This window comes from Peromyscus maniculatus, chromosome 10 (genome assembly GCF_049852395.1).
Source record: "Peromyscus maniculatus bairdii isolate BWxNUB_F1_BW_parent chromosome 10, HU_Pman_BW_mat_3.1, whole genome shotgun sequence".
Lineage (NCBI taxonomy): Eukaryota > Metazoa > Chordata > Mammalia > Rodentia > Cricetidae > Peromyscus > Peromyscus maniculatus.
Window position 1 is genome coordinate 32166467 of NC_134861.1, and position 20265 is coordinate 32186731.

General features: G+C 42.4%; 2 protein-coding genes across 5 annotated transcripts in view; one reads left to right on the forward strand and one right to left on the reverse strand.

Annotated features, from left to right (window-relative positions):
- Eml6 (EMAP like 6) overlaps window positions 1–20265 on the reverse strand; it is a 294744-nt gene that overhangs the window by 178032 nt on the left and 96447 nt on the right. The gene's annotated exons all lie outside the window — the stretch shown is intronic.
- LOC102927275 (leucine-rich repeat-containing protein 57) lies at window positions 14400–18973 on the forward strand. The gene has a single exon (XM_076546154.1). It carries the CDS (start codon window positions 17872–17874, stop codon window positions 18589–18591), a length of 720 nt encoding a protein of 239 aa, XP_076402269.1. The 5' UTR covers window positions 14400–17871; the 3' UTR covers window positions 18592–18973.

Below are 20265 nucleotides of genomic sequence, written 5' to 3' on the forward strand. Positions count from 1 at the left end.
CTGATCTATCACTGTGAACTTGGCATATGCAACTATGAAAATATAAAATTCCCTATGTGTAAGATGGCATGTGTTCTACTGTAGAAAGAAGCAGTTGCAGTTTTCTGTGATACAGGGTCCTAGGCAGAGGGTAAATATTAGCTACATAAGACCCTTCATCAAAACAACTGAAATTATTTATTGACAAGTGAAAAGAATTCAAAAGTTTAGAAGTAGCAAACGAGGTGCCTATTATTTCTAAACATGGAAAATGAAATCTGTAACATCTCCTACCCACCTTTATCCTAATGGGGGCATTCACTCTAACTCTGCCTCTATCAATAGGTCTTTAAATGCTGGAGGATAGAATTTTAGTCTTTCATTACACCTGGAACAATACAGTGCCGGACATAAATAAATGCTCCTAAAATACATGTCGAATGAGTAAACAAGCAAAATGCACAGCGCTCTGGATTCTGAATGAGAAAAACAAGTGAAATCATAATGAATAATTCAAGCCTCATCATGTACAGAATTTCTGTCAGGAATTCTGCAGGCAAGAAAGATTTTTGAAAAATACCATTTGTGCTTGGTATTAATAATTCCCTGAAATATCTAAAATTATCCAGAAGATCGAAATCTAATTTTTAAAGGGTTGTTCAGAGAAGTAACAGCATAACATTTTAATTCATGGTGCCTCATACTTTGCTAACTAAATTAGATCCAAAACAAGGAATAACTAGGTTTGAAATATTAGATTTGAAAACTTGAATATTAGATTCCTTATAATGATTTGTTTGAAAAAAAAATGTTATGAGGGAGACATCATGGGGATAGAGAAAAATGGGGTGCTAGGGAAGTTCCAAGGAATCCACAAGGATGGCCCCAGCCTAGACTACTAGCAATAGTGGAGAGGGTGCCTGAACAGGTCTACCCCAGTAATCAGATCAGTGAGTACTCTAACTGTCATCATAGAGCCTTTCTCCAGTATTCAATGGGAGCAGATGCAGAGATCCACAGCCAACACCAGGATGAGCTCCAGGAGTCCAGTTGAAGAGAGAAAAGAGGGATTCTGTGAGCAAGTGCATCAAGTTCATGATGGGGAAACCTACAGAGACAACCAAACCAAAGTAATGGGAACTCATGAACTTTAGACAAACAGCTATGGAGCCTCCATGGGACTGGACTAGGTCCACTGCATAAGCCAGACAGTTGTGTAGCTTGATCTGCTTAAGGGCCCCCCTGGCAGGGGGATCAGGATCCATCCCTGGTACATGAGCAGGCTTTTTGGAGCCCAATACTACCTATTGTGGGACACTTCACACAGCCTTGATGCAAGGGGAGGGGCTTGGACCTGCCTCTACTGAATGTACCAGGCTCTGCTGACTCCCCAGGGGAGGCCTTACCTTCTTGTAGGAGGGAATAGGGGGGTTTGGGGGGTAGAAGGGCATGAAGAGGGAAGAGGGGGATCTGTGATTGGTATGTAAAATAAATTACAATTTTTCTTAATAAAAAAAGAAAAAATGTTACATGTAAATGACTGTTTGAAAGCCAAACACATCACAAATGAGAATAATTCAAGGTCACTGATTTTGTTTTGAATTTGGTTCAGCACAAGGTTTCTTTAGGAAACAGAAACTTGTTATTTAAAGAGAAGCATGCCAGCTTCAGAGCTGGGGCATACAGGGAGGCCCTCTTCAGTCCCTGATGTCCAAAAAGGCAAGGGCAGCAAGAGGCGTCTAACAGACAAATCCAGGTGTTTGGTTTGATCATTTTGAGTCACCCTGTCTATATCAAATTTTAAGACCAATCCTTATAAAGCACAGCTGTCACTAGGAATATGAGTAAACCTAGGCCCAGATAACAGCACAAGGAAGGAGTTGACTTCAGCTGAAACCATGTACTGGCTTCACATAAGCAATGTGTGATTCAGTCTGTGTATACTTTTGATTAGTTGTTTTTGAGGTGGGGTCTCACATAGCTCAAGTTGTCCTCAAAATCCCTATGTGGCCAAGGATGATCGTGAATTCCTGTTCTTCTGCCTCCACCTCCCATGAGGTAGGATAACAATCCTATACCACCATGCCCAGCTTTTAAATTTCTCTTTTTATCCATTCAACAAATGTTTGCTGAATGCCACTGTGGTAGATGCTTGATGTATTGTAATGATTAGTGATAGAGTGATAATATTTATTATAGTGATAATACCCAGAGAGTTCAAATATTCTTGAGGAGACAGATAATGAATTTTGAAATTTCTGTAACAAGCAAGAGACACAAGAGCATAAAATCAAGAGAAGGAATACTGAGAATGTTCCAAGGAGCTACAGGGAAGCCACTGAATTAAGTCAGTGAGAGTCTGAGAGAGTCACAGAGACAAGAAGGAAACAAACCACAAATATGAAATCGGCCAACGGACAGACTAACAGGAACTCTGTAGATGGAGGAGGGGAATGACTCTCAGTGGAGCTGAATATGGACTGTTTTAGTCAGAGTTTCTATTGCTGTGAAGAGACACTACGACCATGGCAACTCTTATAAAAATTGATTGGGATTGGCTTACAGTTCAGAAGTTTAGTCCATTATCATCACAGCAGGAATCAGGGTAACACACAGCAGAGATGGTGCTGTACATCTGGATCTGGGGTTCTACATCTGGATCTGCAGGCAGCGGAAAGAGTGACACTGGGCCTGGCTTGAGCTTCTGACACCTCAAAGCTCAGTGACACAGTTCCTCCAACAAGGCCACACCTCCTCCAAGGCCACACCTCCCAATAGTGGCACTCCCTGTGAGCCTGTGGGGGCCATTGTCATTCAAACCACCACAAACTGGAAGTTCCTAAAGGCAGCGACCTTGCCTCTCATGTGTAGAGGAAGACACACAGTCAGATGAGTGAGAATTTTGTAGCATTCAGGGTATGTTGAGTTTGGGGCAACCTCAGGTGGACAATAAGGGGCTTGGAAATGTCAGCCTGTGATCTGGAAGTGAGGTCTGAAGACAGGTTTGAAGTTACACAAGGAAGGCCACATGAGTATATGGCAGTCAAAGGCTCCATCCTTATTCTCATCTGCTTGTCTTCTTGGCTTTGAAAACTGCTGTAGAGTCTGAATTCCTGGGCTTCTTTTTACCCCTCATGGTCATCTCCTAAAATATTAAGTTATTCCGTCTCAAATGTTCTTCCCCACTTTCAGATTTCCCAGGGCACTGGTCTCTCAGCCCACACACACTGAGGCGCTGGTCTCTCAGCTCACACAGTCACACTGAGGCGCTGGTCTCTGTGGTGTGTTCCTCCTTAATCCAGGAAGGTGATGCTGTTTCAAATGACATTATGTTTTTTACTTCAACAAATGTCATGCATGGATTGACCAAGTCTCACCTGTTAATTCAGTATTAGCTGAATGTTACAAGCTTGTGCTTGCTGAATGGTGGCTTTGAAAAGACTAGCACATTAAGTGCTAAGACTTGGACGATATTTTAACAAAAACTCTGTAAAGTAACTTTTATGAAAAAGCACAAATTCCTGAGAGAGTTCTAGCTGCCATATTTAAAAACTAAATTTATTCAGTATCTCTGCTAGGTACAGGTACTTATACCCATAAATATATTCAGATTTAATTCAAATATGCATGGGAAGATTACATAGAATCAGTATAATACTTTTAAATATTGACATATTGTAATTCCAAGAGTACTGTTAAATTTCAAAATCCTAAAGTTAAACCAACAGTTTGGAATAATTGTTTCTCAGAATGAGGCTAAGCACTGGCATTCACCTGAAGAAAGGCTGCAGGAAAGTGTGGGGCAGCCCAGAGCTGGACAGACAGCCTGGAGCTGGGCAGACCCTGCAGGGGCTCACAGCGGGCACCAGGTAAGCTAGAGCTCAGGTCCTCTGCGAACTGCCATCTGGCGGCTGGGGAACTGGTACACAATGGTCAGGGATGCGGCCCAGATCAAGGCTGAAGAGAAGAAAGAAACTGCTCTTTGCAAGCCCCAGGCACCAGGTGACCCCAGGAGCAAAAGCCTGTGGCAGACAGTGGCTGAACAGAACATGGGGAAGCCCCAGTTATCTAGAGACATCAGGAACCCTTAAGGAACTGTGGGGGCCACAGAGGCTCCCCAGTAAGGCCTTACTCAAGGTCAGAGAGTCTGAGCTTGCCTTACCCAGCAGAGCTGCATAAGAGGATGATTTGGCCAGGGGTGTGGTTACCAGGTGTTTTGAAGGGTCTACACTTGGTTGTACATTGTGCTTTGATCTTGAAAGGGGGAGGTCTTTTGTCTCCCCGCTTGGTAGTGTATAAAAAGCCCATTAGAATAAAACTTGAGGCAGCTGGGTATTGACCCAGGCCCTCCCAAAGCTATCCTGTGTCTCTGTCTTATGTGTCGCCCCATCTATATTTCTATCTAATACTTCCTCATTCCTCTCTCCTCCCCTCAAGAACCCTTTTATAGGTTAGAGGTGGTCTCCCACATATGGCACCCAAATGTGGAACTTAGATATGGAGGATAAAGAGAAGGAACACCCACCTCAGGTTAAGTGGGCATGCTTGGATAATTAATTGAGGTATGGTGATTTTCTTTTTCTTTTTTTTTCATTTTTTTAAATTTATTTTACAATACTATTCAGTTCTACATAATAGCCACAGATTCCCTTGTTCTCTCCCTTCCTGCCCCCCTCCCCTTCCCCCCAGCACACCCCCAATTCCCACCTCCTCCAGATCAAGGTCTCCCCCGAGGACTGGGATCGACCTGATAGACTCAGTCCAGGCAGGTCCAGTCCCCTCCTCCCAGATTGAGCCAAGTGTCCCTGCATAAGCCCCAGGTTTCAAACAACTAACTCATGCAACGAGCCCAGGACCTGGCACCACTGCCTAGATGCCTCCCAAACTGATCAAGCCAATCAACTGTCTCACCCATTCAGAGGGCCTGATCCAGTTGGGGGCCCCTCAGCCTTTGGTTCATAGTTCATGTGTTTCCATTCATTTGGCTATTTGTCCCTGTGCTTTATCCAACCTTGGTTTCAACAATTCTCGCTCATATAAACCCTCCTCTTTCTCACTAATTAGACTCCCAGTGCTCTACCAGGGGCCTAGCCATGGATCTCTGCATCCAGATTCCTCAGTCCTTGGATGGTGTTTGTGGCACAACTATTAGGGTGTTTGGCCATCCCATCACCAGAGTAGGTCAGTCCCGGCTGTCTCTCGACCATTGCCAGCAGTCTTTTGTGGGAGTATCTTTGTGGATTTCTGTGGGCCTCTTTAGCACTTTGTTTCTTCCTTTTCTCATGTGGTCTTCATTTACCATGGTCTCCTATTCCTTGTTCTCCCTCTCTTTTTTTGATCCAGCTAGGATCTCCCGCTCTCTTTCCCTCGACCCTCGCCCTTCATTGCTCCCACTCATGTCCAGGCTGTTCATGTAGATCTCATCCATTTCTCCGTGTCTTTCTTGGGGTCCCGTTTTCCAGGTAGCCTCACTGGTGATGTGAGTAGCAGTCCAGTCATCCTTGTTCCACATCTAGCATCTTCCTATGAGTGAGTACATACCATATTTGTCTTTCTGAGTCTGGGTTACCTCATTCAGGATGATTTTTTCTAGATCCATCCATTTGTCTGCAAACCTCATGATGTCATTGTTTTTCTCTGCTGAGTAGTATTCCATTGTGTATATGTGCCACAATTTATGTATCCATTCTTCAGTTGAAGGGCATCTAGGTTGTTTCCAGGTTTTGGCTATTACAAACAATGCTGATATGAACATAGCTGAGCAAGTGCTCTTGTGGTATGATTGAGCATTTCTTGGGTATATGCCCAGGAGTGATATAGCTGGATCTTGGGGGATATTGATTCCCAATTTTCTAAGAAAACGCCATATTGATTTCCAAAGTGGTTGTACAAGCTTGCATTCCCAATAGCAGTGGAGGAGAGTTCCCCTAGTTCCACATCCTCTCCAGCATAAAGTGTCTTCAGTGTTTTTGATCTTAGCCATTCTGACAGGCGTAGGGTGGTATCTCAGAGTTGTTTTGATTTGCATTTCCCTGGTGATTAGGGATGTTGAGCAATTCCTTAAATGTCTTTCAGCCATTTGAATTTCCTCTGTTGAGAATTCTCTGTTTAGTTCTAAAGCCCATTTCTCAATTGGACTGTCGGGCATTTTGATGTCTAATTTCTTGAGTTCCTTATATATTCTGGATATCAGTCCTCTGTCAGATGTGGGGTTGGTGAAGATCTTTTCCCATTCTGTAGGCTGTCGCTTTGCCTTGTTGACCATATCCTTTGCTCTACAAAAGCTTCTCAGTTTCAAGAGGTCCTATTGATTGATTGTTTCTCTTAGTGTCTGTGCTACTGGTGTTATATTTAGGAAGTGATCTCCTATGCCAATGCATTCAAGACTACTTCCTACTTTCTCTTCTAGCAGGTTCAGAGTAGCTGGATTTATGTTGAGGTCCTTGATCCACTTGGACTTAAGTTTTGTGCATGGTGACAGATATGGATCTATTTGCAGCCTTCTACACGTTGATATCCAGTTATGCCAGCACCATTTGTTGAAGATGCTTTCTTTTTTCCATTGTACACTTTTGGCTTCTTTGTCAAAAATTATATGTTCATAGGTGTGTGAGTTAATGTCAGGGTCTTCAATTCGATTCCATTGGTCCACATGTCGGTTTTTATGCCAATACCAAGCTGTTTTTATTACTGTAGCTCTATAGTAGAGCTTGAAGTCAGGGATTGTGATGCCTCCAGAGGTTGTTTTATTGTACAGGATTCTTTTGGCTATCCTGGGTTTTTTGTTTTTCCATATGAAGTTGAGTATTATTCTTTCCAGGTCTGTGAAGAATTGTGTTGGTATTTTGATGGGGATTGCATTGAATCTGTAGATTGCTTTTGGTAAGATTGCCATTTTTACTATGTTAACCCTGCCTATCCATGAGCATGGGAGATCTTTCCATTTTCTGACATCTTCTTCAATTTCTTTTTTCAGGGACTTAAAGTTCTTGTCATATAGGTCCTTCACTTGCTTGGTTAGTATTACCCCAAGGTATTTTATGTCATTTGTGGCTATTGTAAATGGTGATGTATCTCTAATTGCCTTCTCAGCTTCTTTGTCCATTGTATATAGGAGGGTTACTGATTTTTTTGAGTTTATCTTGTATCCTGCTATGTTGCTGAAGATGTTTTTAAGCTTTATCCTGGATGGAATCTTTGGGGTCACTCAAGTATACTATCATGTCATCTGCAAATAGGGAAAGCTTGACTTCTTCCTTTCCAATTTGTATCCCCTTAATCTCCTTATGTTGTCTTATTGCTCTGGCTAGAGAGGTGTGGTGATTTTCTTTTGGGGAAGTAAAATTGTAAATGTGAACAAGGTAATACACAACTGTTTAAAAAATAGCCAGTGGAGCAAAAGTTAGGCTCTAGTAAGTCTCTCTCTCTCTCTCTCTCTCTCTCTCTCTCTCTCTCTCTCTCTCTCTCTCTCTCTCTCCCCCTTCTTCATCTCAGAAGACCCACTTAATGGCAGCTCTTCCCCCAGAGATGCTCAAGACCACTCCTACAGGGTATTTAAACTGCCCCCCCCCAACAGAGAAGGGACCTGTGGTTTTTCGGTCTCTTCTCCCCATCTCCTTTCTGGGTACCAAAAAATCATCCAGGAGCATTTTACTCATTAAACTTGGACTTTCTTAATTTGGCTTGATTTGGATTACTGTGTCAGCAAAAAGGCTCAATATCAGGGTACGGAAACTTCTCAAGATAGTCTTTAAAATCCCATTATAGTAGTTCTGTTTATTCATGATTTCACTTTCCACAGTCTGTTACCTGTAGTCAGTTTTGATTCAAAAACAGTTAAGTGTAAAGTTCCAGGGATAAGCAATGCCTAAGTTTTATACTGTGTGGAATTCTGAGCAGTGTTAGGAAATCTCAATCTGGTACACAGTTGATAGTCCTGAAGCTCAGGGTATCCACACAGTGCTACCTCCCTGTTAGTCACTCAGCAGCCTCACACGGTCCTCTCCAAGGTTCACTGTAAACTTTCACTCATGGTGCTATAGTATTCAATAGACGAGATTTTTCTTCTAAGTAGGAGCTGGAGTGAACCACAGTTTACAAAACCTTTAATAGAAGCCTCATCTACTAAAGCCTATGCAAGTCTTTTGACACGGAGCCAATGACTGCTGTTGAAATGTGTGCACAAGCAGGCACAGCGGCATACAGATGTGATCCCAGGAGACTGAGGCAAGAGGATCACAAGTTCAAGGTCAACCTTGGCTGTACAGAATACCATGTTTCGGGCCAGCCTGAGCTTCAGAGTAAGATCCTGTGTTGACAAAACAAAATAAAACAAACAAGAAAGACAACCAAGGGCATGAGTGCATAATACGTCCAATTTTTATTATTATACAAAATCTCTTAAAATATTGAATTCTCCAAATATATTTAGCATAGTTAAATTTACCAAAATCATCCAACAGAACAAAACAAACCCCTCCATTCACTCAGTGTTCTTCAAAAAGACATAAATCACATAAATATGCAGTTTCCTTTAAGAAATAGGTCTTTAAAGAATTAGGCCATTTTGCTCCATTATGTCTCTTCTGTGTTATTTTGGGTGTGATGAGTAAAGATTGAACAGAATAGGGGAATGCAAAAGAACACTTCTCATCAGCCAGTTTTAGAAACTATTAACTAGATTGATTCCCTGAGTGATTTCTTCTGGTTAAAATTAGAAATGTAGACAGGAAACTGTCATACATGGCTATGATAGCCCAGGGTTTTGTTTATATAGTAGAAAGTTTTAAATCATCCTTGCCTTTCATTTCCTTTTGAAATCCTTTGAAATCTTTGTCTCATATATTCTCATATAGAATGATTATAGTTCACTTACATAGTTTTATCTAGTACCCAATGTTTTTAATAAATGTGGGTTTACTATAATCCTGGTAAGCATACTCATGAGCTCACGCACACTCCACAGGAACAGCCTCTTCTAAAGCTAGATGAGAATCAGTCACCTAAATTCCCAAGGCATACCTGTCCAAGATATACCTCTACATGCATCACTGCACCAAGGTTCTGACAGTCATAGACACTCAACTATCAAGTGGTAAATGTCAGGAAGCAGCATCCAGAGCAGCATAGCACACCAGGGACTAGATTCTAAATTCACGTATAGTCAGGTTCTCAGCTCACCCTCAAGCACAGCATGGTGCATATGGTTCATACATGAGTCTGGATAGAGCTAAGGTTCATTGAGGGGACCAGACATTCCCCTGAAACATACACTCTGAGGGAATGGAAGAATGCATAACCATGCTCTTTAAATTGGTCATGCTCTGCCTCTTTCTTAGATTCATGAGGTAGAGGTATGTTTAACGGCACTCCATATACTTCTTTTGTACCTCGAGAAGTTTATACTCTGTTCAAGAAAGAAAACAAACCTTGGGGAAATAACTGACAGTCCTACTTCTTAGTAGAATATGTCGTGGTGTGTGAGAAAGAGAGGGGTCAGTGTCAGCTAGTACAGTTGGAGGAGAACTTGCCAATGACTTCTGACAAAATGATGAAGCCCAGTCTTGGCTCCTCAATACACTGAAGCTACGAGTCTCCACTTCTCACTCTAGCTCCTTCAGGCATTTACAAAACATGGCAATTACACCTGTCATATAAGAATGCTTAGAGTTATTTTACTATTAAAACCAATCCCTGCACTCACTGCAAATTTACAAGTGACCTAGAGGAAAGGGGGCATTTTTCAGGAGCTGCTAGATGCAGCTGGATTTTTTTAAAATAAGGAAATCATGAATTAAGCAGACAAGATCCTACGGGAAGTGTCTGAGCCAGAGTTTCGGGGACTTACAGGGTACATAGTGGGAGGGTCCGAGTCAAGGGGTCTTAGGTCAGTCTTGCCCTCTTCCTCCACATGCAAATATTCAACAGACTTCAGTATTTATGTGTTCCCCATCCACGCACTTAATCAACCAAGGAAATAATTGGGGGAAATGGTGTCTATACTGAGCATTATTCACCACACAAAATGATGTAGCTACATGACATGCACATTATATTTGGCAAGACAAATGACATAGAAATAGTTTAAAGTACTTAGAAAGATATAAAAAGTGCAAGTATTGTCACTGTGTGTAAGGAACTTGAACATCTGCAGATTTTTGTAACCTTAGGGGGGTCCAACCAATCCTCTGTTGTATGCTGAGGGTGACTGAACACACCCAGATGTTTCCGCCACAAGAACACTGAAAACTTACATTTTAATAATGAAATTGCATGGTCAAAAAGTCAAATTAAGCCATGTACTATGAAAAATGTGGGATAGTGGAAAGTAATATCCAAGAATAGATTAAATGGTAATGGCTAGAAGTCCATGATGCTGAATTCAGAATCTCCAAACAATTTGTAGCAACCACCGCTTCGGACGGGAACAAACGGGCAGCATAAATCAATGGTAAAATCCCAAACCAAAAGGCTTCACTTAGCTTCTTTGTGTGACTCGGCAGCCTGGCCAGCTACCTGATCTCTCCTAGCCTGGTCATACCTTTATCTGTCAAGTGTGGATAAAAGTGGACTCCACAAAGACACCAGGTATCTATCAGAGCACAGGAAGTATTCAGTAAGGTGTCTATGAGGGTATGGGAAGTATTTAGCAAGGTGTCTATGAGGACATAAGAAGTACTTAGTGAGGTGTCTGTGAGGGTACAGGAAGTACTTAGTGAGGTGTCTATGAGGTCACAGGAAGTATTTAGTGAGGAGTCTATGAGGGTATGGGAAGTACCTGTTGTGAAGGCAATACAGATTCCATCTTAGGAAAGGGCCACCATCTTAGACCACCTGCTGTACTCAGTTCCAGGAAGGACCTCAGGAATGTGCCATGACAATTTGAACAGATACAGAGCAGTATGCTCCTGCAGACATCCTGTCTGAGATTTACGGCCCTTGAAGATATCTAGATAATCCTGCTGAGCAGTCCAGATAATCCTGTTCAGCAAGTTGTGATTCGCTGCCAAAAGTCCAACTCAATAGTTTCAAATGTTGTTTCACACTGAAAGTCTAGACCAATAGTTAAAAAAAAAAATAACCTTGCCCCATATCCCTTCTACTCAATCTCAAGATGCCAAAGCATGTAATTCCCAGCTTGTGGTTTTTCCCTATAAAAATTCTCTACCCCTGGGCCCATGGCCACTGCCGCTGCTGCACTTCCCTCCATCTGCCTGGCAGTGGCCCAGGTTCAAACCCGACAATAAAAGGACCCTTATGTGCTTGCATCGGAAACCAGCTCCTTGGTGGGCTCTGGGGGTTTTGCAAAATGGGTACAACATAGTGAAGTGTCTATGAGGGTACAGGAATTACTTAGTGAGCTGTCTATGAGGGCATGGGAAATACTTAGTGAACTGTCTATGAAGGCATGGGAAGTACTTAGTGAGCTGTCTATGAGGTACAGGAAGTACTTAGTGAGGTGTCTATGAAGGCATGGGAAGTACTTAGTGAGGTGTCTATGAGGGGTAAGCATTGCTGGAAAAGTGAAATGTTCAGAAGAGGTCAAATTCCATGTTTACTGGACAAGATAAATCAAGGGCCTAATCACAGCACCATTTCAAGGAAACCAGAAATCTACTCTTAGTGATCACAGAAATGTCTCCACGCTACCGAGGAGGAGGTAAAGAGAAAAGGCCCTAGGCTGGAGCTGCAGATTCATGGCTGCATTCCCAGTACAAGGCAGGTGAGGGACACCACCACCACCACCACGTCAGATGAGCCGGCTGTCTTCAATACTACGAGTGACCCCATCTACTCTGAAGATGGTGGAAACGAATGGGAGTCTGTTACTAAGGGAGAGAAGAATTTAGTGTGTGTCTGAAATGTGTTTGCCTCCAGCCCTTGGAACGGTAATTCTCAGTGTGGGGGGTGTGGGGAAATTTACCTGGGTTTAATGAGCACAAAAATCATTTGCCTTCTTTGAAGTGCACAGAAGAATCAGATACATATATAGGCTTGCATAGGGTGTATGGTTTTTGAGATGGGGATTGTCAAAAATAGCTACATAATAGGACAGAAAATCAACTCATAAATATTTACCGCGTATCTCCTCAGGAAAACAAGATTGTGTTAGCACTTAGCTTTCCTCCCCTCTTCTGCCCCACATGTTGGAAGATTTTATAAACATATATGCACAGGCAGATTGAGTATGGATCAAACCTGGAACCTCACACATAACAGATGAGCGAGCACCCTACCACTGAGAAATACACGCAGACCCCAAAACAGTATTTTTTTGTATACCAGTGTCTTAGGGCTACTTTTGCTGTGATGAAACACCATGACTGACCAAAAGTAAATTGGGGAGAAAGGGTTAATTTGGCTTACACTTCCACTTCATAGTTTATCATTAAAGGAAGTCAGGACAGTAATTCAAATAGAGCAGGAACCTAGAGGCAGGAGCTGATGCAGAGGCAGTGGAGGGTGCTGCTTACTGGCTTGCTCCTAGTGGCTTGCTCAGCCTGCCTTCTTATAGAACCAGGATCACCAGCCTAGGTGTGGCCCCACCCACAATGGTCTGGGCCCTCCCATATTGAACACCAATCAAGAAAACCCCCATAGTCTTTCCTGTAGCCCCATCTTATGGAGGCATTTTCTCAGTTGGGTTCCCTCCTCTCTTATGACTACAGTTTGTGTCAAGCTGACATAAAACTATCCAGCACACCCAGATCTATAACAAATGACACATATGGACCTTTCACAGACATTTAAGATGCAAACTATAGCATAACAAATGTTTTTGTTTTTAGAAGTAATGCCATTACTGTAACTACCCAGTTTTACGAATTTTGACAAACACCTATAATCATGTGACTACAACTATAATCCTCCTCAAAAAATTCCTCCATGCCCTTAGTAGTTATCAGTTACAAACGCAGCTGCTATAAGATTTGTGTAGAAGTGTCTGTGTGAATGTACATTTCTAATTCACTGGGGTGAGTATCTGAGAGTGTGACTGCTAGGTCCCCAGATGCTTATTCACAGCTCCAATCAAGAGTTAGTTTAGCTATCAAGTTTTTATTAAGCATCTTGGCAATCATCCCAAAGATCTTCATAATGACTTTCTAAAAGGAGAAATCAGCACCAATACTACAGGAGGCGCCCAAGTGGCACTAACAAAGTAGGCTAAAACTGAAAACAAAAATACCAAGATCCATCCCTCATTCTGCTAACATGAAGGAAAACAGGAAATGGGTATTCAAAAGGCATAAAGAGGGGAGAGAGGGTAGGCAGAGCAGTGGGAGTAAACAAGAGCAATGAAGTGATTTAGTTACACAAGAATGCCATTAATTTTATAAGCTAAAAATAATAAAAAATAAATAAGGGACGAGGAACTATAGCTTTCTGATGAATGTATGGATGTTTTCTACTTCCTGCTGTAACTTCTACCCCCTTCTACTCCTACACATCGCACTTCTGAAGTTTTAAGGATCGCTCTGTCGAACAGTGGGGACTTTAGAGGTTCTTTAGAGTCTAGTGTCTGAATATACAAAAGCTTCAAAGGAAAATGGCTGCAACAAACGCTCCAAGAAACTTTAAAAGATCTGGTGGGATGTTTTGAGTCAAATGAAACATGTTACTCCTTCACTGAAATCAACGCAAAGGAATCTCTAATGTAATTTCATCTGACACTCTCAGCTTACAGATTTAAAGAAAACCAAAACCAGAGACAAAAAATAAGAGGTCAAAAGGCAAAAGCTACTGTGTGGCATGTTCAGGGCAAGACCCTGGAAGTTTAAATAGAAAGGTGGACATGACTACATTTTCAGTAGAGGTCTCCTGTGTAAAGCTTCAGCTCTCAATGGCCACAGCACACATGCTAATGACTCAAATAGAATACTAGCCAGAGATGTGGAGGGAACAGCAGAAGCTCTGTATCACTTTGTTTAATGCCAAGAAGTTTGTTGTTGTTTTCTATATCATGGTACCTCATTAATTCTCCCTTCTAATTATGGAATGTGTCCACTGAAATCTGCAGGGTTTGTACTGTTGAGCTCCCACCAATTACAAAATATCCACCACAAGTATGGGAGGGAGGGGAGCACTAACAGATGTGTTTTCTTTGAGGTATGGGAGGCAAGGGAGCACTAACAGATGCGTTTTCTTTGAGGAGGTATAAAGTTGCAGCAGAAATTAGGATTCATTCTCATCATGGCTCTCATCTCTCCAGTACATTACCTTAAAGAGGGGTAAAACAGTGACCTACCTGCATTGAGCATACCGAGTGGACTTCTCTTTGATGTTATCCTGATAAGTATGTATTCCTTGTACCAGCTGTGCTCCCAGACATGACTCAGGGGAGGCGGGAATCACACATGCCCTAGTGTCAATTCACCTCTAGACCTACGTTGCTTTTTTAATTTTCTCCTTTTATTGAAAATAGTTTTTTTTCTCAAATAATATGTCCTGCTTGTGGTTTCTCCTCCTTTTATTCTCAATTCCCCCTCCCCCAATCCGGATCCACACCATTTCTGTCTCTCATCAGAAAAGAGACTTCTTGAAAAAAAGAAAAAAGAAAACAGACTTATCATAAAATATAATAAGATACAACAAAAATTAACACATTGGAATTGGACAAAACAAACAAACAGAAATAAAAGAAAAGAGCCCAAGAGAAGGTACAAGATTCAGAGATCCATTTGTCGCACACTCAGGAGACTCATCAAAATTGGAAGACATAATATTAGTGCAGAGAACCTGAGCATGCCACTCCAGTCTCTGTGAGTTCATAGGAATTTGGATCATGTTGATTTAGGGGTCTTTTTTCCATGGTGTCCTCCATCCTCTCTGGCTCTTAAACTCTTTCTGCCTCCTCCTCCTTGGGGTTCCCTGAGCCCTGAGGGGAGGGATTCAATGGAGCCCATTTAGGCCTGAGTGTTCCAAGGTCACACTCTCTGCATAATGTCAGGCTGTGGGTCTCTGTGTTTGTTCTCATCTGCTGCAGGAGGAAGCTTCTCTGATAATGGCTGAGTAAGGCACTGAGCTATGAGTATGTCAGAACGTTGTTAGCAGACATTTTTGGCTACTTTTTTTTTTTTTAATGTTTAGTTTTTATCCTAGGTCCCTGGGCTATCTAGTGTCAGGTTCTTGGTAACCCAAGCAGTATTGGGTATGGGTTCCATCGCTTGTACTCCTAAATTTTTCATTCCCAGATTTCCCTCAGTTTGGGTTTTCTTTATAAATTCTATTTCCAATTTCAGGTCTTGAACTGTTTTATTCATTTTATTCCACTGTTTGTGTTTTTATGGATTTTTATGGAAAGGATTTATTCATTTCCTCCTTAAGGATCTCTATTATGTTAAGAAAGTCTACCAAGGACTTTTTCTTGTCCTTCAGAAGTCTACTATGGTCTCATGGTCTACTATGGTAGGGTTGCTGGACCTAGTGGAGACATATTGTCCTGGCTGTTACTGGGTTTTTACACTGGCGTCTGGGCATCTGGGTTTGGGAAGATTGTTAATTCTAGGTGCTGATATCTGGTCTGGTCTTTGTTGGGTGAATGTGTTTGTTCCCTGGTTGTTGCCCTCTCTAGTTCTTAGGAGAGTGTGGTGGCTGTGATGCCTGATGGGAAATTCTTCTGGGGGTCCTCATAGGTGTGGCCACTGGGGGTTCCAGGGAAAATGTGTTTCTAGGTATTAGGAACTGACTCTTAGGAATGAATGGGGATGGGCTAGGAGGAAGAGGCTGGGGGGGTCCCCAGGAGGGAGGGGGGCAGGGAGTGAGGAAAGACCATGGCAGAAAGTCTCCAGAGCTGGGGATGAGAATGGGGGATTGGACTTGGAGGAATGGAGTGAGAGGCGAAGATCTTCAGTTAGCCTACCTGCTTCCCTGGATGACATGGTCTATGGATTCCCAGGCAGTGCCTGTCGGAGTTGGGGCTAGGATAAAACAGTGAGTGGGGGGAAGGAGGTTTGGAGGGAAGATCTGTGGGCGTTGGGTTGCAGCAGGTGGTTTGCTACAGAGCTGGGGATGAGACTGGAGGATTGGTTTTGGAGGAGATGAAGGAGGGGTGAAGATCTACAGTTAGCCTACTGGGCTGAAGTCTGTTTTGTAATTTTTATTCACAGGAAATATGGGTGACAATGCAACCATTTAGACCTAGAGAGAATGTTTGTCCAAGTTTAGAAATTAAGTCACAAATGTGAATTTTTACTTTATGAAGCTCTGATATTAACATGGAAGTGACATCACCACTGTAAAACAAACAAACAAAAAACTGTTGCTCAGTTTTAAAAATACAACCAGTTTTTTGGCTTCCAAGACTTATGCCATTACCCAAGTGTTCCTATCTGAATATCGTGAGACAATAAGACTTGAGGCCTTGACGTATGTTGTGACAATAAGGAGCATGTGTGGGCACATTCCCAGATTCAGAACATACGGAAGATTACTTTAACTAGGCAAAAATTTGTTTGTGCTGCATTTGTTCAATGATGTAAAGATGTGTTTCTTTGCCTGCCTAAAAGCTCCTGGTTGGTCTAATAAAGAGAGATGGGTAGGGCTGGTGGACAGACAGAATAAGCAGGAGAAGGAATCTAGACTTGGGAGAGAAGGGGGGAGAACAGAACAAGAGAGAAAGAGAGGGAGATTCCTGGTGCCAGCCAGACACAGAGCAGGACATACAGAATCAAAGAAAGGTAAAAAGCCCTGATGCAAAACATAGATGAAGAGAAACAGGATAGTTTAGGTTATAAGAGCTAGTGGGACAAGCCTAAGACAAGGCCGAGCATTCATAACTAATAATAAGTCTCCATGTCATGATTTGGGAGCTGGTTGGAAGCCAAAGAGAAAGTCTGTTACAAGAACATATGCCACACAACACTCCTGTGTTTCCTCATTTATCCTACGATTCAGAGTACAGTTCACAATGAAGATGCTTCCTTACTTCCCCAACACAAATCAACTCCCGGAAAGACTACCTGCTTAGCCTATTCTTAATGAGCTTAGTAATACATCACTGAAATGTGTTGCACTTGGGAAACAAGAAGAGATTAAATATGAAAAGTAGATAAATTGCCATTGTGCCCACAAAAAATTACGTATTTTATTTTCAATTAGCTCATAGTTAACTACCCATTATTTAATCTTTATTAGTAGTTAATGATATTTAAGGTATATCAATTAAATCATCTATAAATTAATATGTAAGTTAATATCTATTAAATATCTAGAATCTATAAATATCATTTTGCTATCTTGAGAAGATACTATTTGAACACACATTTACTGAATATTATTCTTAGGAATCCCTTTCAGATCAGACATTACAATGGACAAGTTACTTTTACATTTTTCAGCATTTAAAAATTCAAATGTGGACCAGTGAGAAAGAGGTGCTGGCTGTGCAGGCTGTGCAGGCCTGGTGACCTGAGTTCAATCCCGAATTCCCACATAGAAGTAGAAAAAAAGAATCAGCTCCACAAAGTTGTCCTCTGAACTTTACACACAGAGTTGTGTCACATGCACACGCATACCACATATAGTAATAGCAATAATAATTATAGTAATAGTGATAATAATAATTTTTATTTAAATACAAGTGTATATAAAACTTTGCAAAAAAAAATCAGATGGGGTTCCCGCCCGGGCGGAAGCCCTGGGAGCGCGTCTCAGGCGAGCGCGGGTCCCGGGTGTTCCCTGGCGGAGCCTGCTCTGCACTGAGCCATAGGAGGCGAGTCTGGAGCTCCCTGATCCCGCAGTGGCTCCCGGAGGCTCCCTGGCCTTAGCTCGGCTGCCAGAGCAGCAGGACCTTGTGGTAGAGCTGTCTACTAGCCTGCTTTCTCCTTGCCGCCCTCTTTGGCTGCCCCCTAGGAAGTAGGGCTAGGCAGAAGGGAACTGAGCCGCAGCGCTAGGATGGGAAACAGTGCCCTCCGCGCTCATGTGGAAACAGCGCAGAAAACTGGTGTCTTTCAGCTTAAAGACCGTGGTCTGACCGAGTTCCCCTCAGAGTTGCAGAAGCTGACAAGCAACCTTAGGACCATCGATTTGTCCAACAACAAGATCGACAGCCTACCGCCCCTGCTAATAGGAAAGTTCAGTCTGCTGAAGAGCCTCTCCCTCAACAACAACAAACTGACTTTTCTACCCGATGAATTATGTAACCTGAAAAAACTAGAGACTCTAAGTCTAAACAACAATCACCTGAGAGAGCTACCGTCTACCTTTGGGCAGCTTTCTGCCCTGAAGACCCTGAGCCTCTCTGGGAACCAGCTGGGAGCACTACCACCTCAACTCTGTAGCCTGCGACATCTGGATGTGGTAGATCTCTCTAAAAACCAGATTCGGAGCATACCTGACACCGTGGGGGAGCTGCAGGCCTTCGAACTCAACCTCAACCAAAACCAGATATCTCAGATCTCAGTGAAGATATCCTGCTGTCCTCGCCTCAAAGTGCTCCGACTGGAGGAGAATTGTCTGGAGCTCAGCATGCTTCCCCAGAGCATCCTCAGCGACTCCCAGATTTGCCTGCTCGCTGTGGAAGGCAATCTCTTTGAAATAAAGAAACTTCGAGAACTAGAGGGTTATGAAAAGTACATGGAGAGGTTCACAGCCACCAAGAAGAAATTTGTATGATGTTCTCCAGGACAATTAAGGAACTTTAAGGACACTGACTTGGAACCTCTGTTGGAATTTGGCCGAGTTAAAGCCTCCTGATGTTGGAGACACTCCAGATTACATTTCATTTAATGACTTTTTTCCTTTTAAGGACTATCTCAGATAAGCTAAAGGAAAAAGACTTAGGAGACAGGAAGAGCCCTTCATTTTGAGCCAATGGACAGGGCGATGGCCAATGTTGATCTTCAAAACCATCATTGTTAGTTGGGCTCTAAGAACCAGTAGGTTGTTGCTATTCATGCAGTGAGGAATTGCTGCCTGGTAACAGAATGACTCCACACCACAGCTAGAGGTTTTGTTGAGTTACGTCGTGCCAGCTTTCATAAAGTCAGTTACCACATCTCTGTGTTAACACTTCATGTTTTTATGAAATTCTAATTTGTGGGAAACTTGTATGGCTAAGGACGTATGCTTTTGTTCCAACCCATCAATTCAATAGGAGTGTTTCCACTTGGAAGTTGGGAGGTACATAAATATGTAGCTATCTTAAAGCACGCTTTGTCAAGAGGAACATCAGCACAACAGCCATCAAGGAATGTTCCCGAAGGCTGCAGCAGCAAATTTTCTACTATTGCAGGTGCCTTACTGGCAGAAGGCTCCGAAGAGCTAAAAGTATATGCAAAAATTGTATAGTTTTTGGTTTTTAGATAGGTGTTTGCTATGTAGCCCAGGCTGGCCTCAGACTTACAATCTCCCCATGTCTACTCCTTTAAGTACTGGATTACAGGCATGCGCCAGACTCAGCCTACTTGTAAGATTTTAAATAAATTTTAATAAGATTTTCCTGAAGCTTTGTTAAAAATCATGTGTTATTTCTGGTAATTTCTCCCCCTTTTGTATTTATAACTGTACTAATCAAATTACCTTCAAGAAAACCATTGCTATAATATTTTAAAGTAACCTATGTTTATCATGGTTATTCTCTGAATGAGAGGATATACTAAATAAAATATTTTTAATGAAAAAAAAATCAGATGGACACACACATCATAAAGCTTGTCTAATAACCAGAAAAGTAAGTTAGTACTCGTAGATATTTGATGTTCCAAAATTCTTCTTTCTTATGAAAAAAAATCTAAGTAGAAGAAAGTACTGGTAGGGAAAATAGTGTGTGCGTGCTAGAGTTAGAGCTGAGTCCCCCCTTTACTGCTTGGTTATAGGATGATGCTTCCGAGCTGCCAAGCTCCTGGGTGTCAGTGCTGGTACCATCTCTCCAGGCTCAAGCGGGCACCTATTCAGGATAAATGGTCTGTCAAGTACCTGAGACCCTCTACCCTCCACTTTTCCAAGATGTCCCAATGAAGGGCCTATCTGCTCTTCTGCCCTGTGCATTCATCTCTGCAGTACAAGTAGGACAGATGTTAATAATCTATTTTTTCCTAGAAACTTGCCTTCTTTGCTTCCTCAAGAAACAGATGCCTGAGGTCTTCAGGATGACAATTAACCAGATGCTCCTCCATTCATACCTCCTGCTGAATGTGAGCCTACCAACTCCTGACTCTCCCACTTCCCCACATTGCCCCATGCCTGCAGGAAGTAGCCAGACTTGAATCAGCATCCCTCTATCCAAAGAGTCTGGAATGTTCTGGTAGAAGATCCCCCTCAACTCCCCTCCCCCATCTCTTTCCCCAA

Coding starts and splice junctions, on each gene's coding strand:
- LOC102927275 (XM_076546154.1), top strand. CDS start 17,872: ATGGGAAACAGTGCCCTCCGCGCTCATGTGGAAACAGCGCAGAAAACT.